General features: G+C 43.9%; 1 protein-coding gene across 7 annotated transcripts in view; it reads right to left on the minus strand.

The window, feature by feature from the left end:
• Window positions 1-542: 542 nt before the first annotated feature.
• The window catches only part of LOC115367599 (MAP7 domain-containing protein 1-like), a 38,076-nt gene continuing 21,349 nt past the window's right edge, over window positions 543-17,269 (minus strand). The window contains exons 4-17 of one of the 7 annotated variants that reach the window (XM_030063405.1): window positions 16,426-16,589; window positions 15,696-15,804; window positions 14,390-14,494; window positions 10,462-10,581; window positions 8,881-9,008; window positions 8,059-8,198; window positions 7,138-7,388; window positions 5,761-6,112; window positions 5,220-5,400; window positions 3,339-3,443; window positions 3,153-3,203; window positions 3,005-3,059; window positions 2,541-2,825; window positions 543-798 (exon numbers count right to left, since the gene is read on the minus strand). In XM_030063405.1, coding sequence (XP_029919265.1) covers window positions 788-798; window positions 2,541-2,825; window positions 3,005-3,059; window positions 3,153-3,203; window positions 3,339-3,443; window positions 5,220-5,400; window positions 5,761-6,112; window positions 7,138-7,388; window positions 8,059-8,198; window positions 8,881-9,008; window positions 10,462-10,581; window positions 14,390-14,494; window positions 15,696-15,804; window positions 16,426-16,589 — 2,057 coding nt within the window. In that variant the 3' untranslated portion in view covers window positions 543-787. Of the gene's footprint in view, window positions 799-2,540; window positions 2,826-3,004; window positions 3,060-3,152; window positions 3,204-3,338; window positions 3,444-5,219; window positions 5,401-5,760; window positions 6,113-7,137; window positions 7,389-8,058; window positions 8,199-8,880; window positions 9,033-10,461; window positions 10,582-14,389; window positions 14,495-15,695; window positions 15,805-16,425; window positions 16,590-17,269 lie in introns of all 7 variants that reach the window. The other 6 variants (XM_030063404.1, XM_030063402.1, XM_030063403.1 and 3 more) reach the window with 6 other exon arrangements.

Consider the following 17,269-nt stretch of genomic DNA (forward strand, 5'->3'; position numbering starts at 1 on the left):
ACATCCATTTTAATGAAATGGTGAGTAAAGAATTTCAGATTGCAGCCATTTTCAAAGAGTTTAAAAAGCCTTTTTGGTGTTATGTAATCCCAGACATAGACTCTTGACAAAAATGGACACACAGACAAAATATGCACGTCAGTCCCTTTCATAAAGCTTTATTTGACAGATCCCCTGTAACAGGAGGCCTCGGCAGCCAGGCTCATTATACATTTACATACACTGTCTGTGGCCAATCCTTACACTGCTCCCCAAGTTAAATAACTCAATAATTCAAGACAGAAAGAACAAATACACACACACACACACACGCACACACACACATTGTTCAACTTAAGATAACAATAGCAATATCATAACAACGATGATAATAATAACAACCATTGTCAAATATTATGTATTTCCAGGGTCCTATATTCTCTAAAATTTGTTACACAATCAGTCATTTTTAAGGTGCACCGTAAAATCTGCATGTGACATTTCAATAAAACTTGACAAATGCTGCACCATAACACGCAGTGAAGACAGAGAATACTGGTTGCTTTTTTTTTTTTTTTTTTTTTTAATCTATATATATATATTTTCTTTTTTTCTTTTTTGGATGAATGTTTTGCTGGCAGAGTTTTGCTCCTCCTCTTTGTCCTCTGCGGCAGGTCGATGGTAGATAGTGGATTCGGCGCAGTTCATCGGTTGTTTGGCACACTTCTGTTTAAGCCGCTGTGGTGTGGCACGAAATTTCTTAGCTCAAGCAGAGACATAAGGCGCGTCTCCGGGGGTGGGTGGGCACTCACAGGACCTCTGGAGGGGGAAAAGAGGAGAAAAAGGAGGCGTAAGAAAGAGTGAACGATCAGGGAGAGGAAGAGGACGGTTACTCTTTGTTTTGTGAAGTGAAAGATCCTGTTTTTATTGCTGTTCCTTATAAAACATGCTGTCTTACAGGGATACAAGGAACAAAATGACTATAAATCCCATTGTCCCCCATGCAAGGAAGCCGGTTGGTCTGTTAGGCTGATGGGGGTGCAAAATTTTAAACAACAGCTTACCCAGAATACAAAAAACAACATATTGTCCCACTTTCTGCTGATGCAATCTATCTATCCAGGTAGTTTCTGTGTGATTTGGTGGGGGTTCCAGTCTGTCTCAGCCTTCCTTACCCCGTCTCTTTTCATTTCATTTCAATACAATGAAGCTGAATGGGCGCTCATTATTTTGTGGAGCTCGAATCGTCAATAAATTTACATGTGAAGAACTCGACAGCAATGGCTCTTTTCGCAACCAGTGACACAAATACCCGACACGATCCACAGCGTTCAGGGGCAAGTTTCACTAAGAACTACTTCCTGTGAGCAGTATCAGTCTGCCTCTAATTTGTCCTCTCTGTGGTTTTTCACATGTACATTTCTGATGGTTTGATGTCCACAAACATTAAGGTCCACCTAAGTCCACAGCAGACTAGAAACCTCTCCAAATCACACATAAACTATCTGCATTGATAGATTACACTAGGGATCAGATGGAAAAAGAAATAAATATCAATATCTTGTCGACATTAGAGTATATGACACCAGATATCATCTGGGATTTAGATATTGTAATATTGTGATGAGGCAATAGTGTTGTCTTTTCCTGGTTTTAAAGGCTGAACTACTGTAAAGAAATGGATTTATTAGACTGTTTTAGCTGATTTATTATTTGTCTCTATGTGTTTTGTCATCATATCCACATTATTAATGATTGTTTAGCCAAAATCTCTTGTGTGTAAATATTTTATGAAAGCATCAACAGTCATTCCTGCAACATCGTTACAATATCAACAAGGTATTTGGTGAAAAATATGGAAACTATCTGGTCCTTTTTGAGCAAAACTTTAAACTCAAATGTGATGTCTCAGACTTTGCTACTCTGATTCTGACAAAATGTTTTGATGAAGCGTTGGGTGGATGATGCTTCTGCTCCCTGACTGGCTGGGAGGCTGTCGGCGTCATTCATGGAAAACAACACATTTTCTCTCTGGGGCTGAAGCTGAAGACCGGCTGTGGGGCTCTTGGCGTGAAACGGGAGACACCTTCGCTCAGTCAAGAGGAATGCTTGTAATTTTGGACAGAAATTCTCCCTCATAGAAGACTTTATAAAGGCCACAGCAAAGCCAATAAAACAATTTCAGTCAAGCTTTTTCTCGGTGTCTCAGTGTTTTCCTCGTCTTCTTATTGTCATCCTATCACTGTTTAAATCTTCTGTTTCTGTTGTTTTATTGTCATTATCCCACTTGTTTTTTATTTTGTTTTTTTACCTTTTTTATACTACATTCCATTTAATTTATTCTACCTATCCAGCTTTATCTTTGTTATTACATTTTTAAATTATATTTCTACATATATCAATATTAATTTTGTGTCCATTAGTCTCTATAGTCTTACTGTTCTTCTTTCCAGTAGTGCCATTTATAGTTTGTCTGATTGATTGATTGGTTGATTGATTATTTTAGCCAGAAGAAGACTACACCATAGTTTTAGGCTGTGTGATCTATAAAGTTGCTGTACCTGCGACATGCTGAGGCTTCATCTGGCCCGTTTTCATCAGGAAGGGCTCTCCTCCCTCGAAGGCCAGGATCGGGTCACTAACCAGGCCACCCTGTGGTTGCCCTGGGTTACCGCTGCTCTTCAGCTTTATGATCTCCTCAAAGTCAGCTGCCTCGCCATTGGCTGAGAGGCCGTTCTGATGTGCGTCTGGCTGGACGCCGTTCACAACGGGACCGGACACGCCTTGTGATTGGCTGAGGACTGCTGCGCTGTTATTCGTGGGAGTCTGCAGGCTGCCCGGTGCTGCTGAAAGACGATGAATGAATGAGTGCATGCATTCATTAATTTATTGATTTTTTTTTTTCTAGGGAGCACAGACTTTAATGGAGAATAAAATATTTTTGGCATAGGAACCTGTATGTTTCGGAGTCAGAAACACTGCATTAATGAGGCAAATGGAGATTATTATAAGACTAGAGCGTTACCTTTGTTAATCTCTGTGTCTTTGCCATTGACCTGTGCAGACGCCTTCACATCCTTCTGTGATTACGAAGAAAAGAGGGCTGTTGTTATTGCAGTGTAACAGGAGAGAGTTACATTTCTCTGAGCGTACCGGACATGAATCATATTAACCTTTTCTCCTGCGTCGCTCTTCCGAGTCCTCTTCATGATCTCCTCAAGGCGCTGTGTAGTTCAACACAACAGGAAGTCAATTAATTGCATGTTTTTTTTTTTTAGTTACTGAAAGTAGCCCATGAGTGATGTGTGTGTGTGTGTATTTGGACTCTGAAGACACAACAATCCATTCTTTCTCCTTACCCTCTTCCTCTCCAGTCGCTCCTGCTCTTCCTTTTGGAAGTGCTTCTCCCTCTCAAGGCGCTGACGCTCAGCCTCCTCACGGGCCTTGGCTTCAGCCTCCTCCCTCTACAACAACAACATAAAATCTTTTATATGAGGCATGTAAAAAACTACAACAGCCTAGTAACTAAGCACAATTGAATAATTCAATTTTCTTTTACAGCTTATGGAAAACCAGTGTCTGACAGTAATGGAAATGTATAGGGTAAAAAGGTCATTTCTTTCAGTGCACACATGAACCACCAGGGGGCAGCACATGCCCAGTCGGGGCTATAGCCTTCAGGGCAGAGTTGATATTATCCTGAGTAACTCCATTACATGGCTCACTGGGTATTTAGAATGAGCAGAAGTCAAACAGATGTGACGAAGAAGGCAATGAAAACAAAATTATGATATTAAACATAAATAACATCTGTCATTTACAAAACCGCTAAAAGCAGCCTGCTGTCTTCACAGTCTGGAGTCCCATCAGAGCCACACAACAGTGACATCTGACTGAAAACACGACTTTTAATTTTATGGACACAAATCTAGATGGTCACAGAGTTGGGTTTTTTTTTCAGCACCAAGAACACAATACATAGCTAAAAATATGATGCTATTCTTGAGCGAGCGTGCCATCGGTGAGTAACAACCAGTTGAGGGGAAAAGTGTGTGTGAGGGGGGAGGCGGTGAAGCACAGCTCAGGCCTTCAGGCATGGCGCATGCTGCTGCTCCCGATCTGATCCGACAGTCAGACCACCGCAGCGGCGAGTCTATGAGACGCTGGCAACACAGAGCTGTCACTATCTCCCCACTCCCCCAGTAACAATGGCTCTCTCAGCCGCTGCTCATCACTGGGCTAACACCATTATGGAGGTCACCAGCTGGCATCCGCCTGGACAGACAAGGGCCCTCTGACCGCCAGGGCTCACGCATGACACACATCCTGCATGACGGCACATATTTAACCACATTAATCTGCCGAGATGCCAGACAGCGCAGGGCTGAGAGCTGAGCTGATGTTCGGGCTCTCGACACAACACGTATCCCCCCCCTCCCTCCGCAACCAGACAGCACGTTTCCCCTCCTGTGAGTTAATCTGCCCAGCTGGTAAATGGGTTTACTACATGTGGGGATCACAGGGATTCATGCTGGTTAATGGAAAATTATAGGGGCCTACAGTATTAACCATTAACATTGGAGTAATTAATTCCTACACTCATAAACTGCGTGGTCTGGTAGCAGTGAGTTCAGGACAGGGTTAAGGGTTTGATTCCTGCTCGTGGACTCAAAATTGTCATGCTTCGGGATGAGATGTGACAGATGGTCAAAATTAGATGTCATGGAGATTTCGTGTTTTATTCATAACCTTGTCAAGTCAAGAAAACTTGGCGACTTCTGAAGCCGCTGCTCCGTCAAAGCAAATATCCGTCATAAGAGACAGGTTCTGAGAGCCGAGGCGCATTGATGAATAGGGGTTGATATATTCATTTGAAAAAAAAAAAAAAAAAGTTTCAAGGATTATCAAGTATTTTCAGCATGGATCTGATCCACGCTGCACATGGGTAGACTCTGTAGAGTCATCTCAGCCATCCAAGCAGGAAGATATCCACATGAAAATTCAATGTGTTCACCGGGCTGTGCTTTTTGGGTTGAAAACATTTCACCGTTCATCCCAAAAGATTAACAGCAAAATGTCTCCAACTAAAAAATGCATGTGGTCCAGTGAATAGACTGGGATTTCTTTCTCAGTTTTACATCTCGCATTGTAAGATACTTTGGGCTTGACTGATTTCTGCAAATGAAAATATGAAAATATGGCTCATGACCTGTCTGTCTGCCTGTCTGTCTGTCACTGACCTGTCTCTGCAGCCTCTCGTTCTCCTCCTGCTCGGCCTTGGCTCTCTCCTGAGCCTCCTTCTCCTCTTGGAGACGCTGGGCTTCGTCCCTCAGACGCTGCTGCTCAGCCATCAGCCGGGCCTCCTCCTCCCTGCGCTTCCTCTCCTCGGCCTCCCGCGCCATCGCCTCCTCACGCAGGATCCTAAAACGACGATACGGGTTCATACAAATCTACGTTACATTCAGTACACCAACACTCATGCTATATATTTGTGCAGTGACAAATAATGTGTGGGTTTTAAATCTCAAGAAATAGCAAGCACACACTTCATTTCTCACACGTTTGTAAAACAGTATGGTGATGTATTTCGAGGTAAAATTCCTCTATATTTTTTAAATATACATATTCTGAACAAGTAATTTCCTTTATATCACAAGCCAAAGGTTCATTTCATACACTGCTCCCAGTCCTGTAATCTCACAAGACTGTCATATTTCGGGTGCTGTTTATAGAGATTACATAACGTTTTGCGACATGTGACATGGTGTTTTGTTGACTGACCTGTTCCTGTGCTCCTGCTCCAGGCGCTCCTGCTCCTCTCTCTCCCGCTGCTCCCGTGCTTGTCTGCGCTTCTCTGCCAGCGCCCGGGCGGCCTCCTCTGGGTCGTTGGTGCCAGCTGATGGCCTGCCGGCCGGTGCAGCTGGAGGAGGAGCAGCGGCAGCAATGGCGGGTATGGTGGGAGCAGTGGTGTTAGCAGGAGTAACAGGGGCAGCTGGTGTGGGAGAGGCAGCTGAGACAGCTGGCTCTACGCTTGGCGTTGCGGGCGAGGCTGCCGCAGCGACCGGTGGGTTTACAGAGGGAGGCGTACTCGGCGCAGAGCACACCACAATGGCAGGAACATCAGTGGGGCCTGCTGGTGAAGGCAAAGCAAGGACAGGAGATGCCTTTGTAAAACTCCAGTAGTACTGAAAAAATGGGTAACAACATCAAAATAACAACATCTATTTATTAAAGTAAAGGAAAACTGAATTCATCATTTATGACTCAGCGTCATGTTTACACATATTAATAGAGATGTGGGAACCTAGTCAGCTACACAGCTAAATGTTACTGGCTTTTTTTCAGTGAATAATCACCATGATTTTCTGAAAGTCAAGTCATGGTTGTCATGGCATGTCATTTGCACATTTAAAAGTGGGATGTGCAGGAATGGGTCAAGAGCATTGAGAAAACCAGAGTTGTTGTGCAATTAACAGTTGTAGTAATGGTGTAGCACCATTGTATAGCAGCATTAGCAATAAAGTGTACCATTTAAATGATGAATAAAGTAATGGTCTATCAACATTATATCACATTATAGCAAAGACAGCACTGAGCCAAAGTCAGCACTGAGTTAGAGGGCTGCAAAGTGGCATGGAAAGATATATAAATATTCAGGGCTACTTTTAATTATCTTGTTCCCACATTTTAGTATTTTTTTATTAAAAGTTTTATTAATTCATTCCTTATTTCACTCATAATAAAAGATGGCCTTGATGTGAAGCCTCCTTTTTCCTCAACTGAAGGGCTCTGCAGAGATGATTTGACTGAGGCATTCAAATGGCTTTTAATGTACTTAACATTCAAATTTTAGACCTCACAGATTTAAATGGGACCTGAAAAGTCTTGATTTTATACTCGCCGCAAAGTTATTCACAAGATATCTGTTTCTATCATCAGCAAAATCTGTCAAAAAGCACATCTGTTGTCCAAAGCTGCTCATTTTGAAAATTTCTATTCATAACAGATATACCAGAGAGAAGCCTGTGCATACTGTATCAGCTGCTGGCACACACACTCGGTGTGTACACACTGAATTTACAGTGGCATATGAATGTCAGCCAAAACCTCTAAGTCACCTTGAAGCTTGGACACTGTACCCATGGTAACCATACTCACTCTTCGCCCCCTCAGCAGTGTCAGGCTGCTGGGGTTCGCTGTTGGTTTCCACGGTGACCGCGGTGACCGTCTGGGGCTGGACTCTGGCAGGGGTCTGGGCCCGTTTGGGTCGGGCCTTGGAGCCGGGAGGAGGCGTCTTCTTGCCCGCGGGGGTCTTGGAGGCTGCGGCTGCTGCCACTGGGACGCAGGGGGACAAGGGCCTGCTTTTGGGGGCTGCAGGCGATGGAGGTCTGTTTTTGGGCTTTGGGGTGCTGATGGACAGGAGTAGGGATGGAAGGAGAGGTGAAACATGAGCAGGAGGAAGAGTGAAAGAGAAGCAGTGAGAGAGACGGAAAGAGAGGAGATGAGGTTTCTTAGGACTGACGGGAAAAGTACTGACATTCACAGTGCTGTATGTAAAGTCCATAACTGGGTCAGGCCAGAGATATGAGCAACTAGCAGTAAAACCTCTACATTTGATCCCATGATGCCTTGGCTCTGGGGAGGTGAAATGTGAGATGAGGCAGTTATCTCGGTTTTTCCCTGCGCATTAGTCAGGGAAACCCCATTCTGTCTGGGAGTTGACTCACACACACACACACACACTCGCAGCCCGGCTCTTGGCAGACAGGCCTGGGGCTGGAGACAGAGCGGTGTCCAGCAGTGACTCTGTCGGTGAAGTTAGATTATAGCACCTAGGACCATCTGTCCGACATTAACCTGCTCCAGGGACGACACATGATCTCCCTCTGTCTACCTCTCAGTCTTTTTCCAAATTACAGCACACAAACAATGTTGGACCGTTATGTTTTTCCATTTTAAAAAATGTGTTTATGGAATATTGCGCTCTGCAGGACTGGTTTTCCATTTTTTTCCCCACTGTTTCTGATTTTTTCCCACTGTATAATCCATGCACGCTGTGTCGCTGCTTCCAGACGATACCTGCTCTCTGGCCTCGATCTCGGGGTCGTGGTCGGTGTTGTCGTCTGTTTCTTCTTCTGCACTTTCTCTTTTGTGAGGGCGTTCTTCTCTTTTTCATTCTCCCTCTCCTTGTCTTTTTTCTCTTTCTTCTTTTTCTCAATCTTTGTCAAAAAGGCAAGACAAAAAAAACAATTATCACCTCTAATGTGGGTATCATATGTTGATTTGCTGATATATTGTGTATACAATATTGGTCTTTTATTAAGTATTGAATATTGGCCAGTCAGTGCCACCTAGTAGCAATAGGTGAAAGGTGAAATTTCTTAGAGATATATAAAAACATAAAAAGTCTCTAATATCTGTGATATTTCATTTGCATATCTTATGCAATTATGTATTTTTTAAAACTATACTTAAATGTCTAATGTGTCCAAGAGTTTTAAAAACTAACTCCCATAAAATATATCATCAATATGGGTTTCAATGGCTTAGTTTTAGTTGATGTTTTGAGTTTTAGTGTTTCGTGATAGTCAAAATGCTATTTTAGAGGCCTTCCCCAAGAATAAAATACAGGGAAATACACTAACTACATATCCAGTTATTTTTGGCATGAAAATGGTCAAATTAAAGTCACTGGATACCAGCAAAAAACATACTGGTTATGTGTGACTGCAGGCTAAAATAGTGGGATTGATATCAGCCTTCAAATACTCAGTACCTAGCCCTGATCACGACATCACAAGCTCAAATTTTAGCACAATCCAGATGATGTATAGATTTATTGCAGGTTAGTGTGCTTCTGAACATATGTGTGTGTGTGTGTGTGTTTGGAAAGAAGCCTACCGGCGTGGAGTTTCGTCGGCGCTGGCGCTGGGTGATGTCCGGCGTGCTGGCAGAGGAGACCCTCCAGCGCTCGGCGGAGTTCTGGTGCGGGTGGTGATGGGAGCAGGCGGTCAGCGGGCTGGCCGAGGCTGAACGGGAGCAGTGGTGAGAGTCTGAGAGGTGTGAAGATGCACATGCAGAGAGAGGCAGCGAGGTCGAGGTCAGGCCCACCACACACACACACATACACACAAACACCAAGCAGAGTTATGAAAAAAACTCTGTAACATCACTAAAACATGCCCTTCACATGCTATAACACCAGGCCAACAGTGGAAAACAGTTTGGAGCACCATCATCATGCAAACCTTGATTTCACCACACATCACATAGAAACATGTGTATTTGCACAATGGCATGCGGCTTGCTTTATATTATGACTATATACTCATCACAATAGACATAAAATAACACTTACATTTTGCAAAACATCAGCTATATTTTGAGCTTTGTTTCTTTTTTCTGGCATATCATCAGAACAGTTTACAGACTGTTTTTTAACCAAGTCAACATTCCCTACTGCTTAATGACTTTTAAAAACCTGCAACATATAATTATAACCAATGCCCGGCTCTCTTTCTTACTTTTAAATGCATCTCTGAGGCCGTCTGCACCACATAGCCTTCTTCCATTTCAAATCAAATCAAACCAATGTCTACATAGAGCACTATAAAGACGGGCATGTCAAATGCTCTTGCTTTGCATTAAATATTTCATTGGTGGTGACGTTAATGCTCAGGGAAAATGATTTAGCCGTTTCAAATGTCATTGATGTTTCAAAGGGTCAGCTCAGCGGAAGAGAGCAAAATTATTCAAGAGCACTTTGGGATTTCAACTCAGTGCTAAAGCAATGCTGTGCTTGAGGTTTATGTCACATTAGCTCATTACCTATGGCTCTATGGTGGCTCAAGTCAACATGAGACTTGCACGATGGTATGGAAGAAGGCAGGTTATGGTCATGTAGAGGGATGGAGATGCGGCAGTTTCTCTTTCTCCAACTTTTGTGGTGCACTAACTATTTTTGTATTTTGTGTTGTCTGTACCTGCTTGCTTTCGGTCTGATGTGTGATGGTGTTGGCAGGCTTGCAATACACTGGCTCAGTCTAGCTGAGGTACACACTAATGATGACTTCAGGGGTATATCATATTTTTACATAGCCTTGTCATTTTACAATTATTGCCTTAATTATCTTTTTATTGCTATCCTTCATTTCCTTGAGTATCTCATTATTACAGCAATATCCAATTTGCTCTTAGGGATCAGCTGCTCAATTAAAAGTTCACAACAAGGTTATTCACATAAAGTGGGTGAATTACAGAGAGAGTGAGCGAGAGATGGAGGGAGAGGTGAGGCGGTGAGATAAGTGAGCGAGTATAGGCCAAACTAAGGCCTTTTTCCCCCACATAAAATGCCCTGACAACAGGTATAGAAGAGAAGTAAAGAGACGCTTTCATCATTCCTGCACACTCCAGATGTGCAGCTGCATGCAGAATGGGGGAACAGACACTGCACACAAGTCCTGGACGGGCGTTCACACTCACGAGAGTCGCTGTTGTTGAGGAGGGTGGCGGCGCTGCGACTGCGGGCCAGGAAGGACAGCGTAGGGGTCATGAGCCGCTCCACGATCCTGCTCTCCCACGGGCTCAGACGCAGACTGCGGGCTGACACAAGAGGGCGCTGTTAGTGTCGGGCTGCTGTCATACATACATAGCACACACAGCTCACATACATGCGCACATGTAGATACTCCTGATGCTTCCATATACATAAAAATGCACTCACAGATGCCCTCATAGCTTATACACACACACACACACACACACACACACACTGGCGTACAGTCACACAGGCACACTCATACTGCAGGAGGTGTGCTGTTTTGTTCCTCGCTGACGACACTGCAGCACATCCTCCCGTCCCACAGACACAATGTGAACACAGTCTGGCTCTGCCTCAGTCAGATGCAGGTTGGAGATTTTCTCTGCGCTCACATGCAAAAAAAAACCTGAATCTTCCACATGCAAATTTCTCATGAAGTCGGAAAGCCAGAGGAAATTTTACTCCCTCGAGTTTTTTCGAATTCTGACAGAATGATCGACTTTAACCTTCTTAACATGGTGGATAAAATAAAGTTTAGGAAAACACTTAGATATGTGGACTTTTGTCACACACATGTGGTTGGACACACCAACTATCATAACAAAACATGCTTTTATGTTTGCTCTTATAATTTGCATTTTCCAATAATGTGAACTCAAAGCTGTTTAAAAGCAGCCAGCTTGTAAGTTCTGGATGTCGGATGTTCCCATCGGCACATGAAGGCAAAGTTGGTTGTACAGACATTTCTCAGAGGCAGAGCTGATGTGGAGATATGATTGGTTGAGGTAAAATTCAGTGGGTGGAGCCAAAGCATCACAGTTTTTTGGTGCACAAGTTTGCGAACTGGCAAATGTGACTGAATGGCACTTTTTTTCATTCATTCGTGACTTTGGAAGCTCAGCAGCCTAAGTGGCCGCTACAGGTTAGTATGGCAGAACAAATCTAGCCTAAGCTGGTTCTTTAGCCCCGCCCACTGAAATTTGACTCAACCAATGACCTTATCTCTGCGTCTGGGAAATGTTCATGCAACTAAAACTTCAATCTGACCATCGGACGCAGACAGACTAAAGTGTTCACACAGTGGGACGGATACACACTTCACTCCGGCAACACAAGATGGTTCGACTGCCCTGGACAGCCTTCGCCTAAAGCTCATGTACATGTTACAAACTGGACATTGGACAATTTCAAAATCTCACAAGAGAGCAAACCCAAGCCAGATTAATTCTCCACAGTTATCACCCAAAAACACATCACCCAGAAATCAGACCCCATCCAAACCCAATGCAGTGCAAAGGCCTGTCAGTTTCTGGTCAGTTCAGCATTAGTGCTATCTATCATTTTGTCAATACCCCTGTGCTCTACAGACATTTTGCTATTGTGTGGTGTGTATCTAATAGTGTTTACTGTTACTGTGTGTCCTATGATGAAGACTCAGCATGTGTGAAGTACCACAACAGCAAGATGTATTGTAATGAGGGGGTGGAAAAACAACAAACACAGCCATAACACCAACACAACACTCTCAAAAGCAGCCTTAGGTGGAGCAAAACAAATATCCAAAATCAAAGCTGTTTTTGAGTTTGAGATTCCCCAAATCTTTGATTCCCACAGAATCAAATCAATCTAGAGATGGCGTATATGTGAGAAACAGTACATGATGAAAATTTTATAAAGCAGGAGGACAAAATTGTAAAGCCCTGAAGGGGGTAGAGAGAGTGAAAGAGACAGACAGAAATAAATGATGCAGTGTGAGAGAGCACGGGGAGACTTTGAGTCTCTTCACAAGGAATATGATACTAAGGAGAGAGAGTTCAAACTTCTCCAACATTCGCTGAAGTACAGACACACTGCAGTGCAGCATTTTCTTCAGTCCATCCACTTGACTTTAAAGCTAGGGCTAAAAGCTGTGAAGCTCCCCTGAGTGTGTACTGGACCTTTTCCTTCGAGCAAGTTTCATTCTGTAACTGGAGCCTTAATATCGTCAAATTACCTATTTAAGGCATTGGCATCTCACAGAGTAGCTTCATATAAGCTTTGTTCCATCTCAAATTCCTTTATTGTCCTGCCCTGTTCCTTCAGAAAGGCTTAGTTGGCAGTACAATGCAGCAAAATACACAGAAATGAACAGGGGACAAAGATAAAGAAACAAGGACAGACACAGCAGGGTGTGCAAGTGCAGATCGGTAAAAAGTCTTAAGATAAAATGTCCCTTCAATTTTGTGCTGCACCAACTCAAAATGCGACCTGCTGAGCAAGGACAGGTTGTTATCAGTTTTAATCAGTCCAGTATGTGCGGTTTGCATATCTTACACAAAAACCTAAAATGACAACATGCCGTGCAACATTTTTTTTTTTTTTTGCTAGTGACAAGAGCAAAATGTGGACTGACAGGACTTCAGCTTAATTTAATGTCCTCATGTAGTGCTCTTCTATTACTTGACTGCATACATAAACAAAGCATGACATCAGCAAACACATACACACATATGACAATAGTGCAATCAAAGCAGCACTGCCAAGAACCACGTTCCTGTTGTAAAAACATAAACACTGTAAGACGCTGCTCGGTGTCATAGCCTGGCCTGTGTTATATAACGCCACAGAAGGGGGTCACCTTTGCTGCATTTTGGACAGATCATTTTCACAACACGTTTTATGACTAACTGATAAATCAACTACCTCCTGTTGCTAGGCAACACTGCCTTTTTTTTCCCGCCCTCCTCCTCCTCCCCTTCCTCCTCCTCCAATGCGGCAAGAAGACGATGTGCTGAGCTGCTGCCTGGTGATCAGCTGTTTACCTGAAGCTTGGATCTGTAGCCTCATCCAACCCCCAACCCCCAGCCCCCCGCCGCTCTGCTACTGATGCACTGTGCAGTCTGCCGCCCAAGGCCAGAAACATTAGATATAATATCGATTTGATCCTAAATAAGAAAATGATTCTGGACAGTGCCTCCTTGTGCCTGCCCCGCAGTATCAGGCGATCTGGGTTACTGATGATCGAAATGTGAATCGCCACTGTGGTGGTGGTCGGGTCTGAGAGTCAAACTGCTGATTGCACTGAAGGGTGATTGAGTCTGAGATGAGACTTGTTATGAAGCATGACGAATCTGAGATGAGGACAGCGCTGCCCGAGTGAATGTGGCAACTTAGGGAATATGATGAGATTAGCTAGATCAGGCGTTATGTTTGAATATCAGCAGGTTACTCTAAAAAAATTGATTTCTACCATCAATCCATGCAAGATAGGCTTACCCTTAATGTCACTAGGCTGTGTAATTACATGAAGTAATGCATGAAAACATAATATTCATAACACTTACATTTAGCCGCACCATCTTTTTAGTAGGCACAGTCACACTATAATACCCACCACCACCACCATCACCATCACCATCACCTTCAACAACACACCGTACCACCAACAGTTAAGTGGAGGGGGACAACCAAACATGGTGGAAAAAGAAGATGTGACAGAGAACTTATAAACCTATGAAACACGAGTACCAAATCATCACAAAAATATGGTTCAGTGATGTCGGGGGGAGGTCTGATCAAAAATGCACAGAAGACATAAAATCAATAACGACCATCAACTGAAACCAAATTAAACAAACCACGATGCAGTCGAGACCGAGAGCGTGAGAGGGGGGAGTAAAGGTGGTAAATGACCAGTCACCAAGCAACAGGCAGGCAGGCAGGCCACCAGAAACGACAGTTATAATAAAAGAAAACCAAAACCAGATTAGGGTAAAGGGCTGGGGGGGAGAGGGATGGGGAGGAGCAGGAGGGGTGGATAGGAGAAGGGGAGGGGTTTGGGAGTAGGAAGAGGAAGCCTGGTGGTGGACATTGACGTCGGGTCGTCCTTACTTCTGTTGGGGGAGTTCCAGAGCGTGGCAGAGGACTTGGACAGCCTGTTGTTAATGACAGGGTCCACCTGTCTCGGCAAGTTGACCGTGGAGGCCGAGCATCTGCCTGCACCGGAGAGAACGCAACAGACAACAACTGTTCACAAGGCGGCCCTGGCCCTGACAGGCTAAAACTGTGGAGTGATGAGAGATGAAGGGGGCGGGGCGAGGTTCACCGCCTGCCTCGCCGGGCTGAGAGAGAGAGAGAGAGAGGGGGACGACTCGGGGGGGTCATGCAGTTCACAAAAACGTCCCCTAGGAGAGGAGGAACTCACCGTGTTTCTGAAAACAAATTGGCTTCTCATTAGCATTTAGAGGTAGATTAATGTGGAGTCACACTGGGAGAGGTGGTGAGGGAGCTTTGAGGAAAGTACGGGAAGGGTGTCGTACGTTGTTAGAAAACAACCCGCCACTCGTTTGTAAGTGGCTCCGCTGCTGTTTCTGCTGAAAGGGTACCAAAGACTACGGACACCAACACTCACACACATCCAGCATCATTCACACTTGGAAGAGGAGAGACTTCTCTTGACCTCAGTGTCAGCCAGTCACAGTTTGTTTCATTCAGTGGCCACAACACAAAAACAACATCCAGGTATGACCTCGCAGATCTGTGATAAAGTTGGCGACTCTCTGTTCACACTGAAAATCTAATGAAACACGTACATGACGACCACCTCGACCCCTAAAGCAACATTTAAAATCAAATTTAGCTCTCAAACAAACTAAAAAAAACAGCCACTTATTCATGTCTGAAACTGCACATTCAAGATCCAGTGCAGTGGATCTGGTGCAAAAGGATCCTTTTCATGTTAAGATCATAATGAACTATATGTTTCACTCATAGTGTCTTGCTATGTGTGTTTTTTTTTTTCGGTTTCTTTGATGTTTTCTTACAATTACCAGCACCTTTCGGCATTCTTTTCTTCTTCTTTGTCGGCCTGAACTACATTAATAGTCATGCTCAAAACCAATATTTGCCCATCATAAGTAAATACAATGACACTCGCTGAGGAAGTAAAAGGGGTAAAAACATAAATTACTGAATAGGTCATCTCCCTCTGGTCCCCCACCCTTATTATAACAAAGCCTTAAGAAGCAGCTCATCTATTTCCTTCAGTTGCATCACTTAGACCAATGAGTCACATTCTGCACTGTGTTGCTCAACATGCAAGAGCTGCATTTCTGTAGTGTTTGGGCACATTCATGTGCATCTTGTTCTGCTTGGGTTCTACTGGTTTCTATGTGGCTGTGGTTGCACTGCGACTCACTTTCCCTGCGGGAGGTCTGGTTGAGTCCGCCGGCCCAGGACCATCTCTGCTGGCGGATCTCGGCCCACGTCTTCTTTGTTGACCGCTTGATCGCAGCTTCATATCTCTCCTGCGTTGGCAAGGCCACAGAGGACAACAATCAGTGCTAGAAATCAACGTTATTCCCGTGTTTTTTTTAAAAGTCCACACCCATCACGGATAATTTCACACTTAAAATTTTGAACAGCAGTCCCACAGCAACATCAGTCCTGTAAGTGAACAAACAACTCTGCAATCAAAACTTGTCAAGTCCAAATAATTGCCACAGACAAATGAGCACTTATAAATGCTGTAAACTGGCTGTGTACACGAGTTTTAGGCTTCTATAACTGAGCGATTTTAAAGATCGGACCAAATCTATGGCGCACAGCCAATGCTCCAGTAGTGAAATGGGCTGAACTCGTATTAACATTGGCATTGATTGTTGTTTTTTGCAGTGCCAGACTTAAATTGACCCTGACACTGCCATGAATCACAACACAAACAACATGTGTTCCTGAGTACTTTGACTCACACAGGATTTGGTGAAATACATTAAGTGTTAATAATTATGGATGGGCATGGATTTGAGTCATATTTGTTCTATTGTAATCCAAAGGATAAAAATGTGTTTTATCTCTATTTTCAGTTACATCGTACTGCACCTCACTGCGCCATGAGTGCCGGCTAACCTCTCTTGCCCTGGCCTCACCTTGTTCTTTTCTAGTTTCTGTCTCTGTTTCTCCTCCAGCAGGGCTCGGCGTTTCTCAGCCTTCAGTCTCTGCTCCTCCAGCTTCCTCCTGCGGTCCTCCAGCTGGCTCTCCCTCAGGCGCCGGGCCTTCTCCTCCTTCTCCAGCCACTGAGCCTTCTTTGCCGCTACGGAGTTACCAAAGACAGAGGGGAGTTAGAAAAGAGGGAGCGTGTAAGAGATCAGAAGGCGGTTAGCCTCTCTGAAGCTTTTCCTTTCAATCTCAAGTGCCTCTGTCAGAAAAACCCTTCACTCTATTTCTCTTCCCTACCTGGCTGCTACCATTAACATTTCTTCAAATGCAACAGTGTAAAATCACTTGAGGCTTTAGAAAGGCAGAATTGTACCGCTGAGACCCAAACAGAATGGGACAAACAGATGGAGAGCAGTGTGTTCATTACACTATAATCCTCTCTGACTTCAAATAACAGTAAACAAGCACAAGAGGTTTTCCCGCTGTGTTTTACAGCGTCCTCCAGCAGATGCCAGTTTTCCCTCACACACTTTGCTGTGGCTCATTTCTTGGAGCAACAATTAAACAGCAATCAATCCTTTTAAATTAAACTGCCAACTTGCTGGATGGCAGCTGCGTTGCTTTCTCCCTCGAAGTAGATGCACAGTTTTCCACTCATTTGAATACAGGCCTACCTCCTCAACACAAGTCACTTAGCCTGGTGGGACAGGCCAGATTTGGAAATGAGTTTAAATCATGAGACGTTAGCATGGATGATGATTTAGAAGATGAGATGTTCTAGGAGCAACATGAGATTATAATAATTCCACATTGGATCAAGCAAAAATGAATGAT

The sequence above is a fragment of the Myripristis murdjan genome, chromosome 11 (genome assembly GCF_902150065.1).
Source record: "Myripristis murdjan chromosome 11, fMyrMur1.1, whole genome shotgun sequence".
Classification (NCBI taxonomy): Eukaryota; Metazoa; Chordata; class Actinopteri; order Holocentriformes; family Holocentridae; genus Myripristis; species Myripristis murdjan.